The sequence below is a fragment of the Sitophilus oryzae genome, unplaced genomic scaffold (genome assembly GCF_002938485.1).
Source record: "Sitophilus oryzae breed Bouriz unplaced genomic scaffold, Soryzae_2.0 scaffold_942_pilon_pilon, whole genome shotgun sequence".
Taxonomy (NCBI): Eukaryota; Metazoa; Arthropoda; class Insecta; order Coleoptera; family Curculionidae; genus Sitophilus; species Sitophilus oryzae.
In genome coordinates this window covers 508,170-530,881 of record NW_022147575.1, presented here as the reverse complement: position 1 = coordinate 530,881, position 22,712 = coordinate 508,170, and the positions used below count along the sequence as shown (strand labels likewise).

General features: G+C 32.3%; 2 protein-coding genes across 2 annotated transcripts in view; one reads left to right on the top strand and one right to left on the bottom strand.

Annotated features, from left to right (window-relative positions):
* Positions 1–22,712, bottom strand: part of LOC115890969 — a 110,823-nt gene that overhangs the window by 42,012 nt on the left and 46,099 nt on the right. The window lies entirely within an intron of this gene.
* LOC115890968 (ATP-binding cassette sub-family G member 1-like) overlaps positions 11,095–22,712 on the top strand; it is a 59,807-nt gene continuing 48,189 nt past the window's right edge. The window contains exon 1 of the mRNA XM_030911337.1: positions 11,095–11,456. Within this exon, the coding sequence (XP_030767197.1) occupies positions 11,312–11,456 (145 nt within the window). The 5' untranslated portion in view covers positions 11,095–11,311. The remainder of the gene's footprint in view (positions 11,457–22,712) is intronic.

The following is a 22,712-nucleotide window of genomic DNA, read 5'->3' as shown; positions in this document are numbered from 1 at the left end:
TATGCCTTTATCCTAATTCCCTTCATTGTCAGAGAGGTCAGGATCGGGTTCATTACAATCAGCCACAGCAGAGGTGATAATACCCCCCCTTGTGGCGTGCCTCTTGTTGCACACTTTTTGGCTGAGCTGTTTCCCATCTCCGATGTGACAGTCCTGTTTCCTAGCATTTCTAACACCCAGTTGATGGTTAACTGTTCCACCTTTAGTTCATCCATGGCTTTTTTGATCGCCTCTGTCTTTACATTATTGAAAGCACCCTCTATGTCTAAGAAAGACACTAATATGTATTCCTTATCCCTGAGGGATTTCCGTATTGTAACGGAATTTTAAATTATCTCATTTTTATTTTCGAGAAAAGTTAGATCCAAACATAAGGAATATTTTGTTGACGTTTTACCATCAAAATCTTAAAAATAAAGAAGTTGTCTAAAAATGTGCTGCAATACGGATATAGTATAATCCTTTATCTTTAATTTCCTTCTTCATTTGTGTAAAAATACCTAGCCAGTTTTACATAAAACGTTAAATGCCGAACGCCTATTTTGCTACTTTTTCGGACTAGTGAAATGGACTCTTAAGTTACCTTCTGTTCTTTTTTTCTACCTCTACATGCAAAATATAAAACAACCCTCGTATTAGAGCTATCTCTGAGGAAATAATATAATCCTTGCACCTGAATTAGCCCATTTTCTCTAATAAAATTTCGAAATATCGGTCGCCATCTACATATTTGGGTCAATTATTGATTGAATAAGAGGTCTTCGACTTCTTGAGATTCTATTACTGTCTTATTTTTGCCACAATTTCCAATTTTCTGCATTTTTAATTTGATTTAGTCGGCTCAGTAAATTATGAAAGTCGGTTAATTTGCGCATTTCCCGATCTGGCGCCGAATCGGTCACTCACCGATTCACCCAATCCAGGGCTGAATTTATGTATAGCTTGTTCAACAATCGTTTATGGTTTTAATAACACTTACCAAATTTTATACCTTAAAGTTGCTTAATTAACTTTTATCATAATTTTTTAAACCAGTACCTTTTGACATTATTTTTCTGCAGTACTAAAATCCATTATTTACCTAACGTGTGATGTCGATATTTGACAGCTACTCCAGTAGTATATGCTTAGTACGATCCTTGTACCATATACGAGATGCACTTATCTACAACGAGATGGTATACAAACTTTATTGATTGATAGTAACTTTATTGGTGTATAAGACTTTTTGCCTGGGCAGCAAGTATTAACTATAAACTGTGCTCTGGGTCTACAGTTAACTTTCCCTCGATTTTTCCTCCACTTGACTTCAAAAGACACAAAACACACGTAATAACACGAATCAAAATGCATCATCTTCCAAAACGCAGATATTTGACATAAGTTGACACAAAATTATAACCTATAATTTGGCAAGACTTTGACAAGCCTCAAAAATCTAAAGGCGAGTTTATACCCTAGGTTGATACGCATCGGCGTCCGTTTGTCGGTCATCGTTCCGTCAAACCAATAAAATTGAAATATGATCTGTCATTTTTGAAGTAAACCAATAAAACTGGTTAAAAACAACAAGAGACGACGCCCATGACGGATTTCTATTTAAACCCATCTATAGTTAACTTAAAAAATATTGGAAACATTTTTTAATAAAATAAATAGATTGGAATGGGACGTCATCTGCTTTTCTTCTGTCATCGTCTGTCGAAATATTACCTAAGAAAAAAAACGAGAATTGGATATCAGTGGAAGAAAGAGTGGGAGTAAATTTTTGTTGCAAATATTATATGATATTGAATGAACTGTCTTAAAATTAAGCTTTTATTGTTTTTGAAGGGATACTTTACTTATATATACTTATTTACTTTCATGTTTAATTTAATATTATCAACTATACAGGGTGGCGCACCTCATTCGCCTCGGTTGATTATACGAAAACGGAAAGATGTAGAAACAAAATATTTTATGGGTATATGTAGAGAGGCAATGTGCATAATTTAAAATTATTTTGAAATGTACAGGGTGTGTCAGAATAAGGGTTTAATATGTCTAAAAGCTTTGGTTTTTGAGATATTTAAAGATATTTAAATATGCATGCTATAATAAAAAGGTTTGTCAACACCTTGTATATTACTTTTCAGAATCAATTCTGGTGCTGCCTTTCAAGCCAGAGAAATAAACTTTACTAAAAAATTTGATTGCTTCCTTAAATGTATACAGGGGTATCAAAAATTGCTGGTCTATTTTGAACTATTTATTTTAATAAAAACTTCGTTATTTCAAATGCAACACTATGTATTTTTTTTAAATAAGTCGAAGCAGATTTAAATACTCTTTCAAACTATATTAGGGTTTCCTATACCTATCTGGCTCAGATTTTGAATAAAAAGCGATTTTTCAATAAAACTGTAATCAAGATGGCTGGTATCGCCATGGCAATTTTCTAGTAACACTTAGTAGCTATTTTCGAAATCGACATTTGTTTATGGACTTTATTTAAAATTAGAACAGTTTACTTTTTATTTAATTTACCTACAACGGTTTAATAAGTAAGCATTTATTATTTTGTCAAGAAAAATAAAGAAGTAGTTCTTTGATTTATATTACGATGACTTGTAGATATATTGGATTTTCTAAAAAAAAACAATTAAGGCAAATTCATTTTCTTCACTTCCCACGACAGGTTTTTGCTTAATAGGTTTTTCATCAGCTCTGCGAAATAGGAAAAGTAGTTTTTCAAAGGAACGCGTATCAGGAAGATTCCTATTTGGATATCTTTGAACATAAACCCTTCAGGCCAACAAGCAATAATTGTCATCACAAAATAAAATCACTAGTAACATAATATGCATTCCTTCCGCCAGCAGATACTGCTTCATTTTTCTTGATAAAATAATAAATACTTACTTTTTAATATTATTGTAGGTAAATTAAATAAAAATAACCTGTTATAAATTTAAATAAACTAATGTCGATTTTAAAACAGCTACTAAGTGTCACTAGAAAATTGCCATGGCGACACCTTCAAACTTGATTACAATTTTATTGAAAAATCACTTTTTATTTAAAATCTGAGCCAGATAGGTATAGGAAACCCTAATATAGTTTGAAAGAGCATTTAAATCTCCTTAGACTTATTTAAAATAATACATAGTGTTGCATTTGAAATAACGAAGTTTTTATGTGAAATAAATAGTTAAAATAGACCAGCAATTGTTGATACCCCTGTATACATTTAACGAAACAATCAAATTTTTTAGTAAAGTTTATTTCTCTGGCTTGAAAGTCAGCACCAGAATTAATTCTGAAAAGTAATGTACAATAAGGTGTTGATAAGCCTTTTTATTATAACATGCATATTTAAATATCTTTAAATATCTCAAAAACCAAAGCTTTTAGACATATTAAACCCTTATTCTGACACACCCTGTACATTTCAAAATAATTTTAAATTATGCACATTGCCTTCCCACATATACCCATAAAATAGTTTGTTTCTACATCTTTCCGTTTTTGTATAATCAAACGAGGCGAATGAGGTGCGCCACACTGTATATTTCATGTCAATTACGACTGATATCAGGGATGAAGAATTAACCTCTATGAAGCCGTCTCAGATACTGGCTTTTGTCAAAGCTCTGAGACTGTACGATGAGTTATAACTCATATTGATCTGTAATGTCGCGGCGATTAAACATCGCCCCCTCCTATACATTCTACCCCACGATTCTAATAAAGCGTTCATTGATTCTTCCGTCCAAATAACTATGTAATATTACTTACAGATAGTGCATACTCGTTTACATAAGCAACCAGAATTTCATATTTTTACCATAAGGAAGTTTCCATAAATGTTATATGGGATACGTGAATAAAACCCCTAACTGTTTACAACGCAAAAATATTTATATAACCAAAACAACTTATAATATTATGTCTAATTAAAATGTATTTATTATGGTAATTATAGCATTTTAATAATTCGCCATTAGTTAGTAATATACTTACGAATCTTAAGTCTACTCAACTTAATAATCGACAAGATTTACTTTTAATTTGTGTCTATTTTTGTAAGTGCAAAACAAATAGCTTGTACCACTTAAATTAACAGAAAAAAATGGCAATTAACAACGAAGCAACAGGACATAAATATTCCGCAGTATATTTGTACTGTTATTTATTAATGGAAGAATACTACTTCTTGGCTATTTTTTTTTTTCGTTTTAGGTTATTAAATATTACTATGGGCACTTTTAATCAAATCCGATTTATGATTCAACACAAATTAATACCTATTTTTTCCATTAGCAACTGTTAAAATTGCCTTATATCTCTCAAAAATAGTAGATAAAATAGTGCTTTAACCGCAAGGGTAGATTAAATGATACTTTAACAGCGAGGATAGGTTAAAAACTTTATTTCTTCTCGCACGTTTTTTAATTGCTTCCATTTTTGAAAATGTTTGTATTCCTTTTCATAAGTTATTCGGGATTAAAATCGAAGTAGTTTGGATATGGCGTTTGTCGCTTCAGCCTGAATATCTGTTGGTAATTTACTTATTTCGTTTTGAGCCATTTCTGGCTCCAGTTCAATCAGCAATCGACACGAAAGAGAATTAAAAAATATTGGCTCACAACTGACAACTAAAGAGTCGGCTTTATTTATTTGTCAAATTACATAGAAACCGACGCAACGCCAACCCAGCACAATATTTTTTCTACTCGTAATAAATTCCTTGAAATAATAATTTCTGAATATTTTTTAAAACGTAACTCGCTATGGAAAGAAATATTGTTTTATACACGACGATAATATTGCATTATCGTATCCCGAAATTAATTCACTGGCGATTTCATCGCTCGTGAATTAATCTTTTCGGTCGACGATAAAATACCATTTTTTCGTCTTGTATAAAAAAGAAGTATTTGGATAGTATTTCTTCTTCTTAAGGTGCCGACTTCTTGCGAAGGTTGGCGACCATCATGACTAATTTTATTTTGTTGACTGCTGCCCTGAACAGGTCGTTTGATGTACAGTTGAACCATTCTCTGAGATTTCGAAGCCACGACATCCGTCTTCTTCCTATGCTTCTCTTCCCTATTATTTTACCGTGGATAATTAGTTGCAGAAGCTTGTATCTTGTACCTCTCATTACGTGGCCCATATATTGGAGTTTTCTGATTTTCACCCCTTGGGACAATTCTAGATCTTTTGAGACTCTTCGTAAGACTTCTTCATTGGTAATTCTGTCAAGGTATGATATCCGGAGTACCCTTCTGTAAAGCCACATCTCGAAGGCATCTATCTTTTTAAGCATTTGTTTTGTTAGAGTGGCAGCTTCTATGCCATAGAGCATTATTGTAAATATGTAGCATCTTAGCATTCGTATTTTAAGGTGGTTACTTAAAGTTTTGCAACAAAAGAATTGCTTCATTTTAATAAAGGTGTTACGTGCTATTTCAATTCTCGTTTTTAATTCTGATGAGTAATCATTGTTGTCGTTGATCAGGGTTCCTAGATATTTATATTTATAGACTCGCTCTATTATCTGATGGTTTACGATCAGTTGAGTATTTTGATTTGGTGTTTTGGTAAATATCATGAATTTTGTTTTATTAAGTTCATATTCAAGCCATAATGGATACTTGTTTCATACACATACTTTTAGGACCATTCGTTGCAGGTCCTGTATACTTTCTGCTAGCAGTACGGTATCATCTGCGTATCGTATATTGTTTATAGTAACTCCGTTTATTACTACTCCAGCTGCTTCATTATGTAATGCCTCCCTCATGATGACTTCCGAGTACATATTAAACAATAGCGGGGAAAGTATACATCCCTGTCGTACACCACGTTTGATGTTGCTGTTTTCCGTGTATTTATTGTCTATCTTGATGTTTGCTGTTTGGCCGTAATATAGGTTTTCAATAATTCTGGCATCTGTGGTCTCTATTTGCTTTTCTCTCAGAATTTTGATAAGTTGTTCATGACGGACTCTGGCAAATGCTTTCTTATAGTCTACAAAGCAGGCGTACACATCCCTGTTAACATCCAAACAGCGCTGAGTCAACACGTTTATACTAAATAATGCTTCTCTCGTGCCAACTCCATTGCGGAACCCGAACTGTGTATCGCTGATGTCGTTATCCAGTTTTTTATACACACGGTTGTGAATTATTTTTAAAAATAATTTGAGTGTATGGCTCATTAGGCTTATGGTCCTATGATCTTTACATAATCTTGCGTTGGCTTTCTTAGGAATCACAATGAAGGTCGACACCAACCAGTCTTTTGGTATCGTTCCTGATCTGTAGATCGCATTGAAGAGCTCAGCAAGTGCATCCAAGCTGTATATACATATGTTCCTTAAGCAGTTTTATTATTTCAATGGGTCAGGGTCTGGGCCAGGTCTGGGCCAGGTCTGGGCCAGGTGCTTTACCGTTCTTCATGTTCTTCAGCGCATATTCTATTTAATCTGTTGTTATTTCTGGTCCGGTTTCTATATCATTTTCTGGGGGTAAAGGTCTATTCCTGTCATCTTCGAAGAGCGTTTCGATATATGTTTTCAATGTCTTAAGCTTTGATGTCAGCTCCATTACTATATTCCCATCATCATCCACCAGTATATTTGCGTTCCTCTTTTTATAATTTCCAGTGATCTCCTTAACCTTTTTATGTATATTAAAGGAGTCATGTACTTTTTGCAGTTGTTCAATTTCGGCACATTTTTCATTCAACCAGTGTTCTTTGTTTCTTTTACTTTCTTTTTGTATTTCCCGATGTATACTTTTGTATCTGTTGTTTTCAGTGGTTTTAGCCTCTCTTCTTAATCTCATTAATTCGATAATTTCATCGGTCATCCATTCGTTTTTCTTTTTCTCATTCTTACAGCCCAACTCTTTGTTTCCTATTTCAAGAATTGTGTCTTTAATTTTCTCCCATTCGATGTTTATGTCTCCCTTATCTCTACTCTGTGATGTTTGCAACTCTTCTGTAAGTCGTTTTTCAACCCTTGATCTAGTTTCGCTGTTTCTTAATCTTGTGACGTCCATTTTGGTACTCTTCTTGAACTGTTTGATACGTTTTAAAGTTAGTTTGAATGTTGCAACTACAGGGTTATGATCCGATGCGAAGTCTGCCCCTGGGTATGTCTTGGCTGAGAGTATGCTATTTCTGTATCGTTTATTAATCATGACATAGTCGATCTGGTTTCTTACTATTTTATCTTTTGTGTCCTGTGGTGATCTCCACGTGTATAATCTTCTTGGTGGTAGTTTGAATAAGGTGTTTGTCACTACTATATATTTCTCTTGGACAAATTCAACCAGCCTCTCTCCTCTCTCGTTACGCTCGGATAGTATTTAATATATGTTAAATAGAATTCATTAATATACAGAGTTTTTCACGCGACTGTGGTTAAAGTTTTTTCAAGATTATTTCGAAGTGCCATCATCATCACTCTCAGCTTGCTCCCAGGTTTCGCATGCATAGGTAATGACTGGCAGTACACATTGATCGAATGTTTTCTTCTTTAGATAGAGTGGCATTCTAGATTTGAATATGATGAGTTTCCTCCATTAGTACTCCATGCTAAGCTATTTTTTAGGCTAAGGATTTTCCTTGATTTAACTAAGAGCAATGTTCGTACTAATTCGTAACTATTCCCTGTAAAACCGTCTCAGATACTGGCTATTATCAAAGCGTAAGACTGTATGATGAGTTATAACTCAAGAAAAGGGGACACAATAGATCTGTAAGGTCACGAGAGTTATGTGATTTTGTTTTTATTTTTTCGAGTGTATCTGAAGAGATAAAAACAATTTCAATTAGAAAAAAAATATGCTGCTTCCCTGCTCTACGAGTTGTTGTTGACTTTAATTCTGTTATATCGTATTTTATTTTCGTATCATATTTTCTTTTTAAGAAGCTTATAGGGACCTACCAAATGGAATGATCACATAAGAAGGGTATCACAGTTGATACAAATATCGATATTTAAAAAAACGTCGATTTTTTGACATATCGATAACTGTGGACATTTCTATCCCTAAGTGAAGATAAAACTGTTTTAATTTATCGGAGATTGGGGGTATTGAGGGACTACGGAGATAGACAGAGAATGGCGGTGTATATAGAGTGTTAATTTAACCATGTACTGGCAATTTCCTCCAGCAGTGCGTCTCCGTTTTTTTAAATTGCGACTCCGGCAGCAAAATTGTGCAGACTTACAAAATTAGCCTTTATTTCTAATTTTAGCACCTGTATTCTGTTTTTAACTTGTACTGGTAATGTTCCATCAATTTAGAAACAGTCTGGCTGTTTTATCTATGTATTATTCACAATTAATGCAACTGCAAATATATCTACTTTTGGTAAAAGTCAATAAAGGTCGGATTTTTAAATGTCTTCACTAGTCTTCAGTGTCTTGACTGGCATTTTAAGGAAACCTATAGTTCTAAATTCAATCATTGATGGCCAGTGCTACTTATAATAATATATACATTTTTCAAGAATTAATGACTAAACACGTAATATTTGTTTAAATAAAAGAAATACAATATTAGTCATTAAATATTTTTAATTGGATAACAGTCATTTTTATTAACGGGGTTGAAAAATTATTGAATTACTAATATCGCTATTAAAAAATAGGGGTTGATGGTAGAAGGGTGAAAATTTTGGGTTGTATGTATTTTTAATGTCACATCCTAAAAAAATTAAAATAAAAATAATAAATTTTGTCCAAAAAAATTGGGGTGGGCCACTCTTATCACTTAGGGGTATAAAAAATAGATAACAACCTATTGTCAGACCTACTGAATATACATATAAAATTTCATGAAAATCGGTCAAGCCGTTTCGGAGGAATATGCGGTAACTAAAACTGTGACACATAAATGTTATACAGGGTGAATCCTAAATAAGTGCAAATATTTTTAGGACTAGTATATTTAAACCCCAGAAACACAATTATGAGTTTTTTCGCGAAAAAAGTTTTTTGAAAATTTCGAATTTTTTTTTAAAAATTTTGGATTTTTTTTTTATTTTTCAGTTAAAAACATAATTTCTTGACCAATATGGCAACATAGGTAGTAGATTAAATTTATAAGGTCCTTTATGTCTCCTAAGTACTGTTAAGGTGAGTTGATGTAAATAATAACTGTACTGTTTATATAGGGTGGGTCTTAAATAATGCAAATATTTTAAGGAGTAGTATACCGGGTGCGTCTCAAAAGTGTTGAACTTTTAACTACTATAACTTTTTTATTTTTTCAGATAAAAAAACGAGATTTGGTACGTTAGTATATGACATAAATTGGGACTAATTGACGTATTTAATTGTTTTCGGTCACTTCCTGTTTCACCGGAAATGACTACAACTTTTGATTTTTAAATGACACCCTCGGTATTTTTTACTTTATTCGATAGAAAATAAGACTCTGAATAGAATGACATATCATATGTCAACTTTTGACAATTTCGCATATGCTTTATTTGAAATTATAACTTGCGGTTCGTAATGAAAATTTGACTGAAATACAGTACGTCTGCTGGATCTGTGTCTATGAAAGGAATGCGGACAAAAAACATTTAAATAAACAGCAATATATTTTATACGTCGACTTGACGAGTACGTCACCGCAAATCGCTCCGCCCACTCATTTTATTGGCTACTTGCAAATTTGTCGAATTTTTATTGATGGGACGCGTCGTCTAATTTTTTACGAAAAACATCGAGAGAATATCGTTTCCCCTCTCACGGATACCCCGTAGCTACAGAACGGACAGACGTACTGTACCAAGTGTGTGGTATCAAATTATTCGTAAAAAAATGCTTTTTCCAAATATGCTAATGAGCCACCCTCGTTCCATTTGAAAAAAATGAGATATGATTAAAAATACGATTTGGGCATTTTTTAACCGGACAGGACAAGACACTAAAATCATTAGACGATCAAATCTATTTTTCCAAAGCTCCTTGATTCAGAATTAGTGTTTTTAACATAGTCATGGCACTCTAGATTGAGATTTAAAATACGATTTTTTATTAAGCGAGAATGTCAAAAGTTGACATATGATACGTCATTTTATTCAGAATATCATTTTCTATCGAATAAAGTAAAAATATACCGGGGTGCCATTTAAAAATCAAAAGTAGTAGTCATTTCCGGTGAAACAGGAAGTAACCAAAAGCAATTGAATACGTCAATCAATTCCAATTTATGTCATATACTAACATACCAAATCTCGTTTTTTTTATCTCATAAAATAAAAAAGTTATAAGTTATAGGGGTGAGCCACTTTTGAGACGCACCCGGTATTTCGATCCCAGAAACACGATTATGAGGTTTTTTCCTCGAAAATTTTTTTGGTTAGAAATGTTTTAATTTTTTTGTTGAAAAAGTTGGAATTTTTTTAAAAAAAGATGGATTTTGTTTTAGTTTTTAGTTAAACAACATAATTTGTTGATAATATGGCAACATAGGTAGTAGATAAAATTTAGAAGAAAAGATCCAGTGGTTCTCAAAATTTTAACAAAAAAATATTTTTTTGCGAAATTTTCAAGCTAAAATAACTCGGTTTTTTTGGACTTATTTGAAAAACGGTAAAGAGAAAATATGTTGCTTTTATCGAGATCTACCAGCCCTGAAAATATTTGCACTAATTTAAGACTCACCCTGTATATTCGATATACTTATAGTTGTTTCTAAATTTAAAATTCATAGTAACATAACAGACAGCTTCAAAATTGTTTATTTACGAATTAAGATCATGAACATTTTGCTTTATCATTATTAGGGTTTTCTTTGCGAAAAATCTTTTTATCAAAGTAAGACAATAATTCGGTGCGATAGGACGTATAATGTCAAAGATCAAACTAATCGTTCATAACGTGCATAAATTGTGGAACAAGTGATGTAATAATTGAAATATCTATAAGTAAAACAAATTCTGCAGGTAATTGTTTTTCCACTAGAGGTCGAAAACCTTGCATTTCTTCCTTCCACTGCATTTCCTCTTGCAACGTTGCCCAATTTTCTTCCTTTCTACCGAGACCCATACGAAAAGAAAGCCGCACAAAATTGTGGTACCCTAGGTAGGCACGACCACAGCTGTTTCACCAATACCGGCTGCATTCGCTTATCCGCGTTCTCCAGTGAAAGTACTAACCGCATTATATTCCCCGGCAGTTTAAACATAACAAATCAATCGTGGTGGTGGATATTCTTTAGTCGGTTGCTCGTGTTTCGTTTGAAAGTACCGATATACCGGACCGAGTAAAAATTCAGCGTGCGTTGACGGAAGTACCATGGTGGAAGCTGCCGAAGAATGGACGCCGGTTCTCAGACAGGAAGTACCCTTGAGGCAGCTAAACAGGATAGCCCGGAAACCTCCTATTGATATAGAGTTTCAAGATTTGACTTATTCTGTCAGGGATTCTTATTCCGGAAAAGGTCAGTTATAATTTAAGACGGGACAGTGTATTTTATTCAGTTTTAATTTTTAAAGTGAGGACATTCATTAAAAACGTATTATAGGGTTTTTACTCAATTTTAATTGCTATAGATATTATTACACTACATGTGTTTTAACCGATTTGAAGAGTAATAACTTTTCGTCCGTACCAGTATAAAACTACCGAATGAAAAAATATTAATTTCCGTGATTTTTTACGTAAAAATGTCTCTGGGTAAAAATCGCTAAGAGCAACCCTTCTCAAAGATATTTAGAATGGAAATAGTCAATACATGTCATTATTGACAAAAAAATAAACAGGTTGAGATATAGTTATTTGACTGAAATGATAAATTTGACAACTTTTTATTTTTTTTTAAATTAATCATAAATTTTTCTTCGAAAAAAATGATGATAAAACAGTTTCTGTTGAACTTTTGGCACAAAAACATTTCAAATTTATGATTTCAGTCTAATAACTATTTAGTCAACATTTTTAATCTATGTCGATGATGACAGGTATTGATAATTTCGATTCCAAATATCTCGAGAATCATTACTCGTAGCAATTTTTACCAAGAGACCTTTTTTACGTAAAAAACTTCGTAAATGTATATTTTTTTACTCAGTAGTTTTATACAGGTACGGACGAAAAGTTATTACTCTTCAAACCAGTTAAAAAATATGTAGGTGGCGCCTTCTACAAGTACGAGTCATATTGAAAAAAAATCAAATTTCTCATATCAAAGAACTCCCAGACACCAATTTTCACCAAATATTGACTTTACTTCAGAAATTACTTTACGGAAAAAATCGAAATAAAAATGAAACTTCTACACCCTGATTTTCGAAACTAAACATTTTAGGACATATATTTTTAGGAACTTTTTTACTTATTTTTATCTGCAGAATATACCGCCGAAGTTACCGGAATACAGTTCGGACCACCCTGTACATAATTTTGGAACAATTGGTCACCCTGCATATATTTAGATTTCTCAAACAATAAGTTTTTGATAATTTGCGCAATATTATATTTTTTCATACTTCATTAACTAGGAAACTACAAAGGAAATCAAGAAAAGCACCTTGAAAAATCCTCAGAGAAATAATTGTTTGCAACAACAAAGAATTTTATTATGACATTTATATGTAAATAGGTCCGTTCTTAAAGTATATTGCGCGTTTTTCTCACATTTAACTGAGTATTAGATTAGTTAGTTTCAAACTTTGTTTGGTAATGTCCCATCAATACGGTGAGCCAAAAAAAACTAACCTATGAACTTTATGGGTTAAAATGAACCTAGAAAAAAATATCCCCGGAAAGCAGGATTTTTAGCTCAATTTAAAAAGGTGTCGGTGAACATTCAAAGTTTTCCATTTAAATAACACGTAAAAAAATATTTTTCCATTAAAAGTACCATAACTTTGAAACGGTTTGGAATAAAAATTACATCGCGGATTCTTGTAGAGCATAAAATTTCCTAAAAAATCTATCTGGGAGTAATTTAGTTTCTTTTTACTAAATATGAAAATTTTTAATCAATAAATACTAAAACTGGAAATGTGTGTAAACCGGAAAAAATGTGTTTTATTTTTTTTTAAATTTTTGTTTTTTTTTCTAGTTTTTTAGTGATGACATTCCGAGGAGATTGTGAAAATATGTATAAAAAATAGATATATGAACAATTATACCAATTTGAATTTCAAATTGAGATTAAGAGGTTAATAATGTGCTATGTTGCAAGTAAACAATGCTGTACGTTTAATTCATTAACATATAATTAAACAGCTTACTTAATTAGGTACTATTTACACTAAGATTAAAATAGTGCACGATCTTATATCGATATGTGTTCTAAACGTTTAAAAATATAAACAATCTTGAAAAATAATAACTTCTGGGAAGATAGATATGTGAGTGGTATATTGGTGATCTACTGAACTTGAACTACTTAATAAGTGTGACTAAGATATTTAGTACGTAACTAATAAATACAGTTGCATATATATATTTGATGGCAATTAAACTTTTAGTTATGTAATCGAGGGCGCTATTTTTAAATTATTTGTTGCCAACCATGGACATATTCGGCACCGCGCTGACTAACTGAAATTAAAATTTCCCGCTGGGGATTCAGGTGGTAGTTCTGCTGTAAAAAATGTCAAGTTGCCATATTTATTTATTTATTTCCTGACATTGTCATTCGTTTTGACACTTACGATTTTTTGGTTTAAATTAATTGTGTTGTGATACTTTAAGCTTAAAAATGTTTACTAGCAGACCTTGCAGTCAAACATTGTTCTTTTTAGAACCTCTTTTAGTGCGAAGTGTACAAGATAGTCGTAAAAACTCATTGCAACTTTATTAGAACGGGAAAGCGGTAGTAATGGCTCTTTATCTCACTTAAGTGCTGTTAAGAAGGTGAGTTTTGTTGATGTAAATAATAACTGTTTATATTGTTACGGATTCCGTGGGTCCACTATTTAAACTCACGATAAAATACTTAACGAATTTATTTGTTTCACTCTGTACACACAACTTATACTATTTACAACACAACGTATGCAACTACTATTACTCTAACGGTATTTCGCGGTATTTTCAAACTTCAGACTATCTTCAGACTTTAGACTTCAAACTTCAAAACTTTAAACTTAAACTTGTCCAACTGTCAAAGCGCGGGCCTTATATACCCCGTGGCGGTTGTTTCTAGATTTTTCTAAAGAATTCTATAATTTTCTTTACTTTCTGGCGAATGCGCCAGGTTCCTCAATGCACCGTTGCGGTTATGCAACCAGTAATACACCTTGACCTTAACAATATATTTATAATTAATTTATTTTTGTTTCCTAAAGTATTCTGATTAAAAGAAAATATATAAAAGTGGGAAACGCTGTGCCGGTCAAGCTTATCACGTGACTACAAGTTTATTTGGTATGAACTGTAGACACAGTGGCTTAACTAGAAATTTTGTGGTAATATTAAGCCCCTGGTCCCATATCTCAATGTTTAACCAGTCAGGACTGCCCGACTGGTTAAAACCCGTGGTTCAAAACCAAAATTCATGGTTTTCAACGATTAATGATATGTTAATTGCGGAAATTTTGTACAAATTGTTATTCTGAGGAAATCCTAAATATGCCTCAAATCGATTTATTTTGTTGCACAATATTATTACACATTTTAATGATACCTTGATTGCCTGTTATGATTACTAAGTATTATGTCTGTTAAATCAACATTTCCGGTCATTGAAATCTAGGGTATTTTTAAAGGATTATGGAAAAATTTACACAGCTTTTTTCCAATAGATTTACAATTTTTCGTAATAGCTCAAATTATAATGTTAATAACGGCATAATGGTATTAGTATACCAGGTTATAACCAAGTAAATACTACAAAAGTGATTTTGGTTGTCTCTTGATCGAATTAATTTGAAAAATTGAAAAATTCAGTTTATTAAAACTGGTACTCATTTATTAATTATTATTAAGAGTCCATTTCACTAGTCCGAAAAAGTAGCAAAATAAGCGTTCGGCATTTAACGTTTTATGTAAAACTGGCTAGGTAATTTTACACAAATGAAGAAGGAAATTAAAAATAAAGGATTATACTATATCCGTATTGTCGCACATTTTAGGACACAACTTCTTTATTTTTAAGATTTTGATGGTCAAACATCAACAAAATATTCCTTATGTTTGGACTAAATTTTCTCGAAAATAAAGGCATAATTTAAAATTCCGTTACCATACGGAAATAGATCGAAGTTTTGTGATTACAGTGATATATAATTTATATAATTTTATAACAAATTACTCGCTATATTATGACAAATGCTAAAGGCCTGCAAACCTTAATCAAGCCTTAATCAAAGCACGTGTGTTTGGAATTTTGGATGTGGCTTAACACGACAGGATCAGGCTAAGCCTTAGTGTGCGAACACAGTGCAAGCAGGTTTGCCGCTTACTGGTACTCGGCGTCAATCTGGGTACCTATTCTTGACATCGTTCGCAATTTTGCGTATACGCATCACGTGTATTGTTATAAACAGGGTATCCCAGAAATAAGTGCAAGTATTTTAAAGGCTGGTAGATCTCGATAAAAGAAACATATTTTCTCTTTATCGTTTTTCAAATAAGTCCAAAATAACGGAGTTATTTTTACTTTGAAAATTTTCAAAAAAAGTTATTTTTTTCTAAAATTTTGAGAACCACTGGATTTTTTCTGGATTTTCTTTCTTGTAACTTTAATCTACTACCTATGTTGCCATATTATCAAGAAATTATTTTCTTTAAATAAAAACTAAAAAAAAATCCAAAAAAATTTTCAAAAAATTCCGAATTTTCAAAAAAAAATATTTAGAAAAAAACCTCATTGGCGTGTTTCTGGGGTTGAACTATACTACCAGTTAAGTTAAAATACTTGCACTTATTTCTGGGAGACCCTGTATGTGGGTACATCGTAGCGCCGCGCCGCCTCGCGCTTATAACCTTGAAAAATTAAAGCGTGTTATCAAATCGGCTAGTTCACAGTGAAAGCAGGCAGATGGCAGGCAGGCACCGTCAACCTTGCCGTCAACCAGCGTTCATCGGCGTTCTCGCTTTTACCGGAACGAAAATTTATTTATTTCTGCTTTTGCACGCGCCGACAGCACACAGAGGGTATTAAGAACTAAAAGTTGGCCAAAATTATGTTTTATGATTTTTTTGCTTTTTTGCTTGTAATATTAATTATTAATTAGAGGAGAGGTTGCTAATATGGAACCCCATTTTGTTTTTCCTACACAATATTTTTTCCTCTACTCTGAAACCCTTTCCACCGATCAAATAGGGCCATTCTGTGCAAAATCAAGCAATTGGATGAGGATGCTAGAACAAGAAAGTAATTTGTATATTATAGACGATATTTGAGCGAGGATGGGTGTTATAGGGTAAAGACTATTTCCTTTAAGAATCTATTTAAATCAATGTTTTTTTGGCAGTGGCAAATATTGGCAAGATTTTTGTACATATTCCAAAGCTGGAGACTTTAAGCATTGAACGGATACTAATTTCCATGCGGAATATTGCCGAATAGTCTTACACCTTATAAAAATGCCTCTGATTTTTTAAATATAAAACATTATAAAGAAATAGAATAGAAGAAAACGTTTCAAAATAAAAAATATGGCATAAAAACAGGACTTGCCAGCTGGCTCTGTATCCATCATGACAGTTATTATAAACAATTTGCAAAAAAGCACTACAAGCAATTCCACTATTTTATAATCTTAGAAATATTCAGAATACACTCAAGATAATTCATACTTACAACTGAAATATATTATTTGTTTGATAGTCAACTTACAACTTAAAAAAAGCTAATAAACGCGCTTACATTTAGTATTTATAGATTTGTATTCAGTTAAGATAAAAAATGAAAATAAAAATATTTCACTTTTGGCCAGGTTTATAGACCAAATACCCCTATGTGCGGCGCTGGCGCGGCGGGAGCGGCGTTTGAATATGGTTAGGTTAGGTTAGTTAATCAGGTAAATTTCCTCTTAATTAACTACATCCGAACCCTGCTCTCATCTCCGAAAAAGCCATATAACAATACACGGCATATACGCAAAGTTACGCATCTGTGTATTGTTATATGGCTTTTTAGGAGATGCGAGATGCGAGTGGTCAAGAATAGGTCCCCAGAGACGGCGCTGGTTGCCGGAAAGCAGAAACCTGCCTCCACTATGTTCGTACCCTTAGGCAGATTTCTGAAATTCTCTTGAAAACACACTATAAATATGTCATATGAATCCACCAAAAAAATATAGCCATTACTTAATTAGATTAGAATTTGTATACTCACCCAGTATAGAATAAATTGCTAAAAATAATTATTTCCCAAAGTCATATCAGCAATAATTTATACTTATGTGTAGTTAGTGAAGATGACAAGCAACTACCACAGAAAAATTAATTTGTTTAATTAAACTTAATAGTCGTTAATTAAAAAATCAAATTTGAACGCAAAGTAATCGATAAATATTTTTTTAATGGCGATGTAATGGTTAAATTAATATTTTGTAAACTATAATCAATTATAATTGCTTTTACAGAACTGATAAAAATCTCTCCGTTACGTAATAACTGTAGAGTATTTATTGATTATTATATTATTAACCCCTTAAAACCCTCTCAAGCTTATTGTCTATTGGATGAAACTACAATAACTACCAAATTATTACAGTTGGAGGTTGGAACCTTTGGTGTTAAAACAGCAAAATAAAACACTAAATCACCACAATACACCAAATCACTTTTACTTTTACACTGGACGTGCGTTTTGTTACCAAAAGACTTAAAATTTTGATATGTGAATTATTTTTTATTTTTACTTAGATTGTTCTCTTATATTATATTGCTGTATCATAAATCCACATATGGTACTAAAAAAATTGTAATTGAAATGTTTGACACACCTAATGCATTTTAATTTAATGTGAAGTTCTAATGAAATTACTTACTAATATTGATCTACAAACATCCTGTTGATATCTTCAACAAAATATCCTGTTGATATCTTCTGGATAATCTGGATATTTATGAGTTTGGCCACTCCCCGTAATACAGAGAATTTAAAACGCCCGCGCAAAAAATTTCCCACAATCCATCTCGACTGTTGTTTGTTTTTGCATCGTGTATAATTGGTATAATTCAGTTCTTTGATTTAGTGAAATTCGAGGTGATTTCGGTCGTTTGTAAAAACGACTGAAACTAACAAAACTGGTTGGAGTTTAACTTAGTTTTGAAAAACGACGAACAACTCAGAATCTCACAATGAAAAATTTGTGACAAAATTATAGGTGAAAATTTGTTTGAAAAGCGCTTGTTCTTTATCCCTGCGCCCATTTTCGTGTTTGATCTATTCGAACAGAAATCCTATTTTTGTGTTTAATAATTAATTTTTGAATTGTGTTTCTGGAATGCGAGGTGTTAGAAATTATACCTGTATCCCCTGTGTGCTAACTTTGATGTAAACTGTTGCTGCTAGATTACATAAAGGGTAGTATATATAGTATATAGTATATCTGGTATAATACCATACAATCGAAAAAAACGGCGTCAGAGGTGGCTTGGAAATGAAGATTGCTGTTATTTTGTATATAAAATTATATGGGGAATGTCATCGATCGTAATTTTCAAGCCAACTGAACGCAGTTTTTTTTTTCGATGGTACAGTATAAATTGAAAGCTCTTCTCTTAACTCATACAAATAAACTTCTAAATTTTGACGCAAAATTCATTGACATAATATGTAGGTATATTTTAGAGCTGTTAATAAAAATCCAATGAATAATGTAATGGCTAAATAAAACTAAATTGCGGACGTTTTTACTAGTTCAAGAACCACAATAGATCTGAGAAGATCGCAGTGGATCAGGCCGAGAACCACCTCTAGGAATCTATTCTAGGAAGTATTGTCAAATAACAGTCCTCATATAGTGTCCTAAAAATATTCTATAATGCTCCCAACACCATCCTTATATTATCCTATAAATATTCCAAATAATCGTAAAAAGCTTGCCTAGGGATGTCTTGAAGATGACTTTTTTCGTCCCATCTGGATATCCTATAAATGTCCTCCTCTGGTTTTTGGATATCCCTAAGATATTTACTATATCCTTGGTGGATATCCTCAAGATATCTATAGGATTGTGTTGTGTTATATGGGTATATATTATATTAAAAATGTTATCCCTTCAAACTATTGTAATTTAAAATTGTGTCATTAAAAGGGTATACAATGCAATAATAGTACAGCATTGTGATGATAGTATTTGTCTACAGAATTATAAAAAAACAGAACATTGTACACGTAACTTAATAACTATTTACATATTTTCTGAAAACATTGTTATTTCCTTCTCTTCCTTAAACAACACGGTTTTTCGTGGTATCGTGTTTATTCGAAAGCGAAAATAGTTAGCAGTCACTTAGAATTCGTTTCACGTCAATCTTAGTGGCATATTAAAAAGTACAGTCAATGTCAAAGTTATAGGAAACCATTCTAAACAAGGAGGAAAATTCAGTGAAGTGATTTTAAAAGAAATACTAGGGACAAACAATTTTAAAATGCACATAATTTCCTTTTTTTTATTATGTTATTGAAATATATATATTTTTTATTTTGAGGAATACAGGGTGTTTCAGTGTGTTATGGGAAATATTAATAAAAACCACCCAAAATAAATTTAATTTACAAATAAAGCGTTTTTCTCTTTTTTTAACTGATCTAAAGCCAAGAAATAGTTATTTTTTATACAAGACGATAAAATGGTATTTTATCGACCGAAAAGATTAATTCACGAGCGATGAAATCGCCAGTGAATTAATTTCGGAAGACGATAATGCAATTTTATCGTTGTGTATAAAACAATATTTTTTTCCATAGCGAGTTACGTTTTAAAAAATATTCAGAAATTATTATTTCAAGGAATTTATTGCGAGTAGAAAAAATATTGTCCTGGGTTGGCGTTGGATTCTATGTAATTTGACAAATAAATAAAGCTGTCTCTTTAGTTGTCAGTTTTGAGTCAATATTTTTTAATTCTCTTTCGTGTTGATTGCCGATTGACTTGGAGCCAGAAATGGATCAAAAGGAAATAAGTAAAATTACCCACAGATATTCAGGCTGAGGCGACAAACGCCATATCCAAACTACTTCCATTTAAATCCCGAATAACTTATGAAAAGGAATACAAACATTTTCAAAAATGGAAGCAATTAAAAAACGTGCGAGAAGAAATAAAGTTTTTAACCTGTCCTCGCTGTTAAAATATCATTTAATCTACCCTTCCGGGGTACTATTTTATCTACTACTAGCGTGTACCAGCGACTTCGTTCGCATCGAATTAATCATTTGTAATGGTGATGATAAAGCAAAGCAAGAATTTCCATTAACATACAAACTGGATTAAATTTTCTCACATTTATGTCAGCATGAGAAAAACAATATGGCGATATTATTATATAACCTGGTAATATTTGAGGGGTAGTTTCATCTCGTTGGAATTTGACTTTCGAAAAATCCGTTTGCCAGAAATAAGCTTTTTACGTCAAGCAGTTTAAGCAGAATCGTGGTTAAGAAATTACCCAACTTTTTAGAACATCCTGTATGATTTTTTAAAAAATTTCAAAATATGTAAAAAAAAAAATAAATTATGCTTGTCCAAGCGTTTTCCCGAAAGATTAACCGTTTTTTAAATAACAAATATTGTAATATTTCAGGGGCGTTTTCACCCTCTTCGAATTTGAGATTCGAGAAACCCCTCCTTATCGAACCTCTACACCCCACAGTCAATCCGTTTGCCAAAAATCAGCTTTAAACGTCAAGCAGTTTAAACAGAATCGTGATTACTCAATTGTCATATTTTATGAAACACCATGTATAAATTTATAAAAAATCTTAAAATATGTAAAACAACAAAATAAAATATACGTGTTTAAGAGTTTCTCCGAAAAACTCACCGGTTTTTAAATTTAAAAATATTTTAATATTTGAGTGTGATTTGAGGGATAGTTTCACCCCCTTAGAATTTGAGTTTCGAAAAATCCCTTCTTATCGAACCTCTACACCCTAAAGTCAATCTGTTTTCCAAAAATCAGCTTTTTACGTCAAGCGCTTTAAGCAGGATCGTGATTAATCAATGACCAGATTTTTCGAAACACCCTGTAAACATTTTTAAAAAATCTTAAAATATGTAAAAAAACAAAATAAAATATACGTGTTTAAGCGTTTTTTCGAAAACTTGACCGTTTTTTAAATAAAAAATATTGTAATATTTGAGGGGTGGTGTCACCCTCTTGGAACTGGAACCTCTACACCCTAGAATCAACCTTTATGCCAAAATTGAGCTTCTTACGTTGAGTGGTTTGAGCAGGATCGTGATTAATCAGTATGTCAGTCACTTAAGAATTTTATATATTAGTATAGATTTTGATAGATATAAGGCAATTTTAACAGTTGCTATGGAAAAAAAATAAATTAGATAAGAAATATTAACATAATATTAACATTAGGTTTTCTATTTGAGATTTTTACACCAAGCGTCAATTGAAATTGACTAAATTATATTATCCTACTCAATTTTTTACTTGATGAATTAATAAATATGATTAATTTTGCTGATAATGCTGGTTATTATTGCGAAATAAGCATTTAATGTAAATTCTAGCCAATTCTGAATTTATTTAGTAAAAATTTCTAATTACTCTTTTTCAAATAAAAAATACAATTTTTTACATACTGCCATTACTCGCTGACGAGTATTTGACAAGCATCAGAAGAGGGTTACGCAAGTCGTTTTCTTTCATGAGCTTTTCTGTGACTGAAAAGCCCGATACGTGATGTTATCTCTCTTCCGCACTCCGGACATCAAAAATCTTATTGCTTTGTTGCCTCTTTACTTTTTGGTTGTCGTTGTTAACCGAGTTTACAATTCTTCTCCATTGCGTTCTATTGTGCGCTGCTTCCTCCCACTGATTCTGCGTGCTTATCCCCTTTAAGTTTTCATGAAAAATATACCTTTTAAGTTGTCCACCCGGTTTCCTCTTACCGTCTACAAGCTCACAGTAAAGAAGAGATTTCGGTTTCTTGCATCCTGCACACGTGACCAGCCCCTCTTAAGCGGGATTTAGTAATCTTGACTTCAGCGCTCTCGCAGCTAGCTTATTCAAGTACCGATACGTTGGAGACATGGTGGTATCATTATACTATATGAAGGTTTTTATCTGTTCCTATCACTATCTAGAAACCAAGTAAAACAAGTCGAACATATCGAAAAATTTCTTATAGTGGAGTAAAATCACTGAGAAAAGTCGCTTCCTTCTCGAAAAAAATTTTTTGAAGGTATAACCACATAAAATCGTTATTAAATGATCGGTTAGGGCTTTGTGCATGTGAAATGACTAATTACGACCTTTTTAGGGGGGGGTCAGAAATTTTTTATCCCGGAAAATGTCGAAAATCTGTCAAAAATGTATAACCATGTTTTTTTACCTTTCCTACGCGATAACTCCTAAACTAATCAACTTTTTCACATACCCTTTTTTTTAATCGATTGAGGACACAGACGGTCATAGCTGAAGTAATTAAAATTTCATAGTGAGTGTATTTTTTTTTGGAAAATTGATTAAACTTCAAACATTAACTTTATTGTATCATGATTTTCGGTAAGCGAGAAACTTTCTTATTTGAAGAAATTTT